Below are 11507 nucleotides of genomic sequence, written 5' to 3'. Positions count from 1 at the left end.
TCATGTTGACCAGGCTGGTCTTGAACTCCTGACCTCAGGTGACCTGCCTTCCTTGGCCTCCCAAAGTGCTGGGATTACAGGCATGAGCCACCGTACCTGGGCACTTCTCAACTTTCCAGTGTTTTTCACTTTAGCCTAATCTAGGTTGAAGAAAATGCATGCCAAGTATGCACTGTCTCAGGCTGCCCTGAGTGCTGAGGTGTTAGCAGGTACGCATGTGCTGTTGGTGGAGATGACAAAGAGCCCCAGTAGGAGTCATGCCCAGTGTCCCCATAAGGGACCCACGTCCTTCCTCTATTTACTAGGTGACCTTTAAGCACTGTAGGTTAGGTGGGTCATTAAATCCATTTAGTAAGTTTCTTTGTACAAGTGAGAGGAATGGAGCTGGAAGTTTGACTCAAATTCAGATGAAGTAGAGAAAGAGAAATGGGTTTTGCATACCGTATCCTTAGTAGTAGTCACTGGCCACAGTTCATTTTTTGACATCCGAGTTGAAGACAGATCAGTAGTTTGTAGGTTTTTTGTTGCTGGCATGTGTGGATTTTTTTTCAAGATTCTTTTTGCTCCTCTACTTTTGCTTTCCCCTGCACTGTGTTTAAAGTCATCAAAAAAAGTAAATGGAATAAAATTTAGCATTGTTTGAGAATTGTTTTCAAATTCCTATGCTACCTGCTAAAGACACTTAACATTTAATTTTTAATTTTTATGGATACATAATGGTTGTATACATTTATGAAGTATGTGTGATATTTTGGTACAAGCATTTAAGAATTTCATAAAATCAAGGTGGGAATTGGTACTATATAGATAAAATGAGAAAAACAAACACTACTATTGCTCATGCCACTTTTCCCCAAAAGCCTAAATACTGTTAACCCAGAGTAGAAAAGCTTTCTGCATTTTGTTTGTATATTAGGTAGGTGATTCAAAAAGCATTTTCAAGGGAAAGCTCTGTCATTTTAGGTTTGTTCTTGTCTCAGCTACTTAAGCATCGGTTAGGAGTAACTAGTGAGTTTTTAAAGTATATGAACATAATAGTAATCTAGGCATAGTCTGAATTAATTTTATTAAAGTGAAATGTAAAATAAAATTATGAAATACAGTCTCCCCACCACCAAAGAGTAGTTAGATCTCCTTTAAAAACTACATACTAAATAGATTCCTTACTATTATGTAGGGTTTAGTATTTATTTATTTATTTATTTATTATTTATTTATTTATTTATTTTTTGAGATGGAGTCTGGCTCTGTCTCCAGGCTGGAGTGCCACAGGGCGATCTCGGCTCACTGCAACCTCTGCCTCCTGGGTTCAAGTGATTTTCCTGCCTCAGCCTCCTGAGTAGCTGGGATTACAGGCGCACACCGCCATTCCTGGCTAATTTTTTATATTTTAGTAGAGACTGGGTTTCACTGTGTTGCTGAGGCTGGTCTTGAACTCCTGAGCTCCGACAATCCACCCACCTCAGCCTCCCAAACTGCTAGGATTACAGGCTTGAGCCACCGTGCCCGGCAGCTTTTGTATTTTGCCCGGCAGCTTTTGTATTTTCAATAGAGACCAGATTTCTCCATGTTGGCTATGCTGTTTTGGAACCCCTGACCTCATGTGATCCTCCCACCTCAGCTTCCTAAAGTACCAGGATTATAGGTGTGAGCCACTGTACCTGGCTGTCAACGTGATTTAGGAAGAAAATGTGGTTAGTGTACATTAGGAAACTTCTGCTTGTGAGGCTATTGCAAAGACAGACCATCAATCCAGAGTATTTTTTTTAATGATAGCTAATTTTATCATATATTTTAATTTTTTTTTTTTTTTAAGAGACAGGGTCTTGCTATGTTGTTCAATCTAGTCGTGAACTCCTGACCTCAAGTGATCCTCCTGCCTCGGCCTCCCAAAGTGCTGGGGTTACAGGCAGGAGCTACTGTGCACAGTCCCAATCCAGAGTATTTTTAAAGTGCAAGTTTTTAATAAGCAGACCATCTTTACATTTGATCGTTATAATGGTATTTGTGTTGCCATTTGAGAAATAAAACTGGCATGTAAAAATGCCTTTTCAAGGAGCAAAGGTTAGAAATTATTAAGATTATTAGCATAAGCTATTTGCCACTATTGAGTCACTAATCTTGGTGCATGACTAGGCTCACGTTTATAATATATACGTAACATTTAAATGTTGCCAAATCTCTCACTAAAAAAGACATGACAGTTATGCATTATGTTGTCATTTCAAAGAGAGTTTAGGACAATTTGTACTTTGGAGACTGATCTTTGTCTAACTTTTAATTATTTCTTCCTAAAATTTTAATCTGAGTTGTGAAACCGTCTTTCCAATTATGTCAAAATCTTGGTGTAACATGTCAATAAGGTTACATTTTTTTTTCTTTTGGTTAAGTTTTCTTTTTATGGGTATATGTATGTTTCACTCAATAGAAAAGTAATATGTTCTACATATAGAGTGAGCCAACCCAGTGCTTAGAGTTGATGTTACTATGGGTTTCATCTTGTGCTGGTATTGTGCTACTTTTTTTTTCCCTGATATGTCAGAACTTGAACAGTCATTTGTTTTGACATTGTGCCCTACTTACAGTATAATTTAATGGAGGCTAACCTGGATTTTTTGGAAATGACATTTGAATGGCATTGTACTGTATTTTCATAAGGACTTAGCAGTGTTTTACATTAATGTTTTCTAAAAGATTTTTGTTTGTAGTAAGTTGACTTTAAGATACTGTAGTTTCATTGTGCTTTATCACACAAGAAAAGATTTAACCTCTTACAGTTTTTGATCTTCTCTTTCTATAATGGGATGGGTATTGGTAGTAGGAAGAGAAGGTGATCATCATCTGATAAAACCTATGAAGAATTTATCATATCTTTTTCATGCAGATCAGATTTCTCTTGACCGAAGAGTTAAGTTCTAAATGTTAATCTGTATTTTAAAAATGTTAATAATTTCTAGTATTTCTAGAAATTATTCTAGAAATTATATAGTCTAATATTTCTAATATTAATGTTAATTTCTATAAAAAGTTTTTTTTTGAAACATGGATTTATACTAATGTTACTTTGTTTTGTTTTTTGATATGGGGAAAATACTCAGTCAATGGGTATTTGTGTTGTTAAGTTTTTAAGAATTTCAGCTCTACCATATACAATTCTCATACAAGAATATGTAATGTATTTAAGAATTTTAATGTTATTTAAAAATTTTAATGTTCTGTTTCTTTATAAATGTGTTTTTTGTTTCCATTTAGATCTCGAATACCTGATGCATGCAAAACAGCAGCTAGTAACCACAGCTAAACGTTGGGATTCTTCCTCTAAGACTATTATAGATTTTGAACCTAATGAAACTACTGATTTGGAGAAGAGCCTTCTTATCAGATACCAAATTCCCCTCTCTGCTGACCAGCTATTTACCCAGTCCGTTTTAGACAAATCATTGACCAAGAGCAACTATCAGTCACGGTTACATGACCTTCTTTATATTGAGGAGATAGCCCAGTATAAAGAAATCAGCAAGTAAGTTACTTTAGAAACACTTTAAAACAAAAACTCTCCCCTTTGGATGGTATTTTTAATCTTTAAAATGGAAGTGTGCCTAAGTAAAGACAGGTAGTAAATGGTTGTTATTCTGTATTCTATCTTTAAATGAAATATGAGCTTCTTAAGGCAAGAACTGTATCATGCTCACCATGGTATCCCTTTTTTTTAGCACATAGTTCATTTCTATAAGACCTTACTGAACATCTATTAGGGGATAAGCTCTTTGCCACATGCCGGGAGTATAAATCTGTGGTTCCTGCTCATAAGGAACTTTCAGTCAATGGTAGTCGTAGCAAGCACTGAATGAATATTTGTTGGACAGATATACAACAACTGAAAGAGACCACATATTTTGAAAAGTTGTTTTAAGAATGAAATTATTTAGATTTTCCGGAAAACGAGTTGATAATAAAATAGCTTTATAGCAGCTTATAAATACCTTAATATATTTTACATTTTATCCATATGCCACAGGTTAAGACCAAGTGCTTAAATCAAAAGCTTATTTGAATTATTTTAGGAAAAAAAATCTCAGAAAAGAAAGGGTGAGGGAAGATGTTCGTGAAATAGTTGTATTTGGTAGTAGCTGTCTGTTAATATGTTTTGGATAAACTGGAGACAAGCCTTAAAAACTGAACCACAATTATGAGACCTGAATTCATTTTTATAAGTAGTTTTACTTTTAAATACAGCTGAACCAGCATATTTTTCTTCTCCAGGATGCCTTATGGTTCCTTATCATTAGTATTAATAATAAATACTGAACACTCATTAAGAGTATATTCAGAAAAGGAAAAGAAAGTGAAAACTTACAGATACTTTGGTTACCCTATTTATAGATTAGCTATGATTTAACTTTTGAACCTAATTTCAAATTAAATACATGTAAAATTTCAAAGTCAGAGTATAGTTTTCATTACTCTAAGACTAAATCCTGGCCCATTGATGGTCTCTTAAAAGGCTTTTATCACTTGTGTCTGTAGGCTGTTAGTTTATAAATAAGAAGGACAGTGACTTGTATCATCTGTATTATTTATATTGTCATGGATTCCTTTTCCTTAGGAAAGAACACCATGATAAATCATAAATATTGGGATTAAATAGAATTTAAAAGCTTACCGGAATCCTGGAGACTATTTTTGAGTATCATAGTAGAAATTCAGAAAAAATTGTATATTAACTTTTATTTGTTTATTATTTTATTAAGGTTTATGAATCATTCCATTACTTTAGAATGTGCATGTAAAGCCCAAAAAGCTTAGCATTATTATATTCAGAATAATCTTTTAAAAGCGGAAACTAGTCTGAATGGATAAAAGGAGAAACCCTACAAAATTGTAGAGGTTAAATACTGATCGAGTATCTAAGGCTGGGCGTGGTGGCTCACACCTGTAATTGTAGCACTTTGGGAGGCTGAGGTGGGTGGATTGCTTGTGCTCAAGAGTTTGAGACCAGCCTGGGCAACATAATGAGACCTCATCTCTACAAAAAGTTAAATAATCAGGCATGACGTGTGTCAGCTTGAGGGCTGAGCCGGGAGAATTGCTGGAGCCCAGGAGGTCTAGGCTTCAGTGAGCTGTGATCTACATCACTGCCTGGGTGAGAGAGAGAGACCCTGTTTCCAAAAAAAAAGAAACTGGATAGTTGAAAGTGCACTGTTCGAGTATCTTGAAAGGCTTTCAAAGCCAGTATGAGAGGGCCTTAAAAATATTAGCACTGATGGCAAACTAAGTTGGTGTAATCTTTTAAAAAAATATTGTTACTATTTTGAGACAAGGTCTCACTCTGTCACCGAGGCTGGAATGCAGTGGCATGATTTTAGTTTACTGCAGCCTCAACCTCCTGGGCTGGGGTGATCCTCTGCATCCTAACTGGAGAGGCTGAGTGACTGAGACTGCAGGTGTGCATCACCACACCGGCTTCATTTTGTATTTTTCGTAGAGATGTGGTTTTGCCATATTGCCCAGGGAAGATCTGGAACTCCTGGGCTCAAGTGATCCACCCGCCCTGGCCTCCCAAGGTGCTGGGATTACAGGCATGAGCCCCTGCCCCAGCCCAGTTTGTGTGATCTATCTGGAGAGCTGTTTGGCGGTTTGTATCAAGGACCTTAAGTTTGAATCTTTTGTTGTGGCAATTCTACTTATGGGGAATCATAATGAAGCAAAAATCAGGTCAAAGATCTCTGGACACATGTCTTTCAAAGAGTAGTGAAGAATAAGTTAATTATGATATAGCTATATGATTGAATGTTATATAACTTGAAATTATGTTCTTGAAGAATTTTTAATACAGTGATGATGCTCATGATATAATATTAGGGAAGAAAATATGCTAGTTATAACACCTTATTGCCATTCTAATTTTATATAGATGCCTATACACATACATGTATGTATTTGTGTATAAAAATGTTGGAAAGAATTAAAGCAAAATGTTCTGGTTGATGGACTAAAAGGTGATTTTTATGTTGTAATAGTTTTCTCTACTTTTGAAGTGTTCTGTAATGACCATATATTGCTCTTATAATTAAAAAAAGTGAACAAAGAAATGTAAAGGAAACTGGTACATCATTAGTGGCAACACTTGCTGCTCATGGTGTAAAAAGCCCTTAGGTATGAAAAGAAGAGATTGCAGTAAGGCAGTGGTAAGATAGTGTAGAATGTTTTTATAGGAACTTCTGAGCTTTCTGTTTTTTTAAATCTTTAAAGTTATATCATATTTATTGACTCAAATAGCGATATTTACAAACTGAATGTAAATCAGCCGGATCACTATTAATGTGTTCTGTACACAACTACACAACGAGTTTTGAAGGATCTTCAAGATATAAATGATAATTTATTGCGACCTGCCTAACATGTGACAAGTAGTTACTGTGCTAGAGAATTCTGGAATTTCTGGTGATACTCTCACCTAAAGGTAACCCTGGATATGAAGGCTGGTAAATTAAATTTCTCAATTTGGCAGGCCTGTAAATGTTAGTGAAGTGCAGTGCAGAATTGGTACACATACAAAGAAACAGATCCAATAGTAATTAGAGTTCTCAGAATGCATCTGTAAGCAAGTAGACATAGATTGTGAAGATTTTCAAAAGTCTGACAGACTTTTGTTGCTTAAAAGAGTATTTTACTTACTCTTTAAACTTAATATTTATATGCATTTTAATGTTGCCTTGAATTTAATTTACCTTTGATTGTTAATTCTTTAAGTATAAATAACATAACTAAGATATATTTTTAAAAATTTTGGGGGAGGTCTCTGTGTAGCTGCTAAGCTATGGTGTAGTGCAGGGCTCAGTAACTTTTTCTGTAGAGGGTCAGCTAATAAATATTTTAGGCTTTGAGAATTTCATACAGGCCTGGTTGCATTTCTTCTTCTCTTTTTGTTTTTTGTAAAATCCACTGTCAGTTAAGGGCTATACAGAAACAGTCTGAAGGTTGGCATTGGCCTTTGGACTGTGCTCTAGTGTGTCTGACGGGGCCATTTTGCTTGTCTGTTCAATCAATACCAGTCATCAGAGCAAACCCAAGTCACCATTAGAATCATGAAGAATGTTTTGTTGTGGTTTGAAACCCAATTTAGAGGTAGGAGACAATGGTATGCCTATATTGACTCGTCTCTCTAAATGACTTGGGTATGTATTGACAGTAATAAGTGTGTTCTGAACACACTGAAGTTTGCCTCTTTGTGACATTGTGGTCAGATGTGCCACACAATTAGTAGGATATTTCCCCAGGTCCCGAGAATGTATCAGTCTTCTGTGAACTTTGACAGTTTAAGCAGAATATTTCCTTTTTTCTTTTCTTTCTTTTTCTTTTTGTTTTTTTTAAATGGAGTATTGCTGTTGTTGCCCAGGCTGGAGTGCAGTGGTGCAGTCTTGCTCACCAGAACCTCCACCTCCCAGTTTCAAGCAATTCTCCTGCCTCAGCCTTCTGAGTAGCTGGGATTACAGGCGAGTGCCACCATGCCCAGCTAATTCTGCATTTTTGGTAGAGATGGGGTTTCACCATGTTGGCCAGGCTGGTCTTGAACTCCTGACCTCAGGTGATCCACCCGCCTCAGCCTCCCAAAGTGCTGAGATTACAGGTGCGAGCTACCGCACCAGGCCAAAGCAGAATATTTCTAATCATGAAAGTAGTATCAAGGAGCTTCATACTAGTTTCTTACGTTTTGATGATAAGGGTTGCAAGAGACTGAGGCAGGAGGATCACTTGAACCCATGAATTTGAGGTTGCAGTGAGCTGTGATCGCACCATTGCCCTCCAGCCTGGGCGACAGAGCAAGATGCCATCAGACTGTGCCTTTTACATGGTCATTTTAGCATTTCTTTCTAGAAAGTAGATTGAAAAAAGGCTCCCAAGATTAGGTAAAATACATTTTGGTTTGAGGCTGGATTTAATAATATAGTGTTTTTTTTTTTTTTTTTTTTTTTTTTTTTTTTTTAGGGGATGATTTTTTTCAAAGCAGTCCAGAAATTTCTTCTTAGGTTTTTTTAGTGTGAGATGTGTGTAAGTGATAAAGATAATACCACATTTCATTTCACTTAAGTTTTAGAAAATGCTTTTCTTTTGAGATTTGTTTGTTTTACTTCTCATACTCAGTCACATGTTGGTGTGTGTTCAATAATGATTCTACTTTGAATTGAAATCTGTTTGATTTTTAAGAGATGCATTTTCAAAAGAAATGTACTTTAGCTGAAGCTATTGTGTCCATTAAACTGTGCATGCCTCATCGGGTCATCGTGCTTGGCTTCTCAATGCTAACAGCTGACATGACAGGCCTAGTGTGGGGTGCACATTTCATCGTTTAGATGGGTGCTGCTTCTATTGGTGATACCTCTGTTCTGTTGCTCTGCTTTAGTAAACTCAGGGATTGTTTTATTACTTTGGTTGATTTTTATTGTTCATATAGTCAGAAATCACATGAAATGAAAACACTGTAGGTTTGAAATTTTTGAAAAGTTGCACTCAAGAGATGGAATTGTTGCTAAGGTTGATAGAGCCATATTTCTCATTAGCCTAGAAGTATCTTTTTAAGTCTATTGAGTATTCAATTGACTGTAATTCTGCCATTCCCTAAAAGGTTAGGGATTATGTAAACTTTAAGGTTGATTTTAAAATGTAGCATGCAACAATGAAAAGATCGTTTTTCTTCTTATTAAGAAATATCTTTGTTAATTGTAGGATATATTTTCTAGTTTAGGTATTTTTGAGTTATTAAATTTCAAATAGTACATATTTTAATATTTAAGATTACTAACATAATTTTAGTTTTAGCCTGTTAATCTTTTATACAAATTAATTGTTATTAGCTATAACCTCTACTAGAAAGTCTATAATGTCTGCATCTTGAACATGTGATGAATTTTTTGTGGGAAAAGCTGCATTTCTTAAGACTTTTATTTTATTTCTTAGCACTTCTAGTGCCTCTACCTCAAGAATTTTGTTACAAGACACAACCAGTGTCACAAGAGGATTTTCTTGTTGCTCTAAACTGTGAGACTAACTTTTCATGCCTGCTAAATTGTGATCAAGTGTTTTGGGATGGTGATTCTCAAATAGACATGAGTGAAACTTTAATATATGGCTTAAGACCTGGGTGTGGTGGCTCACATCTGTAATCTTAGCACTTTGGGAGGCCCAGGAGGGCAGGTCTTTTGAGCCGAGAAGTCTGAGACCAGCCTCGGCAACATGGCGAGACCCCATCTCTACAAAAAATACAAAAATTAGGTGGGCGTGATGGTGTGCACCCATGGTCCCTGCTACTCAGGAGGTTGAGGTGGGAGGATTGCGTGAGCTCAGGAGGTCAAGGCTGCAGTGAGTCAAGATTGTGCTACTGCACTCGAGCCTGGGTGACAGTGAGACCTTGTCTCAAAAAACAAAACAAAAAACTATTAAAAAAATATATATGGCTTAAGATAGTTGAGAAATGTATGACAGGATTTCAAGAATATGTTAGGAAATGATATAAAGTGGCTGAAGTGGGAATATGGTGCTTGGGAAAAAAATCAGATTATTAGAAAAACATAAAATTAATTCAGTGAACAAAATTTATTAAATATTGAAGGCGTTAGGTTCTCTGCTAGTCACTGCTGATTCTAAGGCAAGCAAAATATGTTTCCTTGTCCCCTAAAAGTTTGTAATCCAGTAGGGGAGAGAGACCCGTAAATACAGGGTTATAATAAAATGTGATCAGCACTGTACTGGAGGAATGCACAAGGGCCCCGTGGAAGAGGCACTTTCCCAGCTTAGTGGAGACAAGGAGGGTAGTCAAGTCAAGGAAGGGCTCACATCTGCTTTCTAGAGCAGATGGAAAGTAAGTCGAACTTTGAGAAACAGGTAAGGATTCGTCAGGTTTAGAAGTAGGACAAGGCTGGGCGCGGTGGCTCACACCTGTAATCCCAGCACTTTGGAGGCCGAGGCGGGTGGATCACTTGAGTTCAGGAGTTCGAGACCAGCCTGGCCAACATGGTGAAACCCTGTCTCTAGTAAAAATACAAAAAATTAGCCTGGTCTGCTGGTGGGCACCTGTAATCCCAGCTACTCAGGAGGCTGAAGCAGGAGAATCGCTTGAACCCAGGAGGTGGAGATTACAGTGAGCCGAGATGGGGCCATTGAACTCCAGCTAGGGCAACAAGAGTGAAACTCCGTCTCAAAAAAAAAAAAAAAAAGAAGTAGGACAAAAATATTTGGTTAAAGGAAACAGGATGAGAATAAGAGCGTAGAGTTTTGGGGAGCTGCCAGTTGTTTCTTGTAGTTGTAATGGAGGGTGCTTGTGTGGTGGGGACAGGTTAGATGAGAGAGAAGCTCTGTCCTCAGCTATAGAAAGCTACTTATCAGATTTGCATTTTTCAGAGATCCTCTGATGGGGGTGTGGAGAACAGATTTGAGACAGGAAATCGGGTTAGAAGTCTGTTATAGTAATGCAAGTTAAAAATGTTAGGATGCAGATGAATTAGGAAGGAGGGGAACTAACAGGGCCATGAGGAACTAACAGGGCATAGTGATTCTGTGTTGCGTGAATGAAGGTTGGTGAGAGAGGCAGGGTCAAGGATGACTTGATTTTTGGCTTGGATACCTACATGGATGATAGTGCCATTTTCTAAGTTGTTAATACATGGGAAGATTGGGTTGGGTCACACTGGGGAGGTCAGATAGTTTTGCATATACTGAGTTTAAAGGGCATATAAACAAGAGTGTCCATTTGACAGTTGGATTTACAGCCCTGAGCTGGGAGATCTGGGAGAGGGTGACCTAGCAAGAACTTACAGAGTAGAAGGAAGGCAGGGTGGAGCTTATAGAAAGTAGTTGGTGCTTAGATGGGAGATGGAGAGCAGCTAGGAGAGGTAGGAAGAAAACTAGGAGAGCATTACCATACAGAAGTCCATGGAAGAGGGAGTTCAAAGGAAGAAGGCATTGATTGTATAGTAAAAAAAAAAAAAGATAAGAAAACTGTACATCATGTACATCATCTTAGCAAAAAGAGGTCCTTTGTGAATCAAGAATTTCTTGCACTCTGAAGTAATCTCCTCCCTCTAAGAAAGTTTTAATGACCCCTAAACTCTGCATATTATATGGGTAGTAAAAGGAAAGTACAATTTTAATTTCATTTAAGAAAGCATGAATAAAGTAAGGGTTCTTTTTTTTTTCTTTTTCTTTTTGAGATGGAGTCTCACTCTGTCGCCAAGGCTGGAGTGCAGTGGCGCTATCTCAGGTCACTGCAGCCTCCACCTCCTGGGTTCAAGTGATTCTCCTGCCTCAGCCTCCTGAGTAGCTAGGAACTACAGGCTGGGCCACAATGCCCAGCTAATTTTTGTGTTTTTAGTAGAGATGGGTTTTCACCATGTTGGCTAGGCTGGTCTTGAACTCCTGACCTCAAGTGATCCTCCCACCTCAGCTTCCCAAAGTGCTGGGATTACAGGTGTGAGCCCCCACACATGGCCTCCTGGTTTTTGTTTTTTTTT

The 11507-nt window shown here is 37.4% G+C and overlaps 1 protein-coding gene across 2 annotated transcripts in view; it reads left to right on the top strand.

Moving 5' to 3' along the window:
* Positions 1 to 11507, top strand: part of HELZ (helicase with zinc finger) — a 196342-nt gene that overhangs the window by 78995 nt on the left and 105840 nt on the right. For both annotated transcript variants that reach the window (XM_011999166.1, XM_011999165.1), the window contains exon 12: positions 3253 to 3520. In XM_011999166.1, coding sequence (XP_011854556.1) covers positions 3253 to 3520 — 268 coding nt within the window. The remainder of the gene's footprint in view (positions 1 to 3252; positions 3521 to 11507) is intronic.

The sequence above is a fragment of the Mandrillus leucophaeus genome, unplaced genomic scaffold, assembly GCF_000951045.1.
Source record: "Mandrillus leucophaeus isolate KB7577 unplaced genomic scaffold, Mleu.le_1.0 Scaffold585, whole genome shotgun sequence".
Taxonomy (NCBI): Eukaryota; Metazoa; Chordata; class Mammalia; order Primates; family Cercopithecidae; genus Mandrillus; species Mandrillus leucophaeus.
The sequence above is the reverse complement of the archived record's forward strand: the minus strand, read 5'-3'. Positions and strand labels throughout refer to the sequence as shown.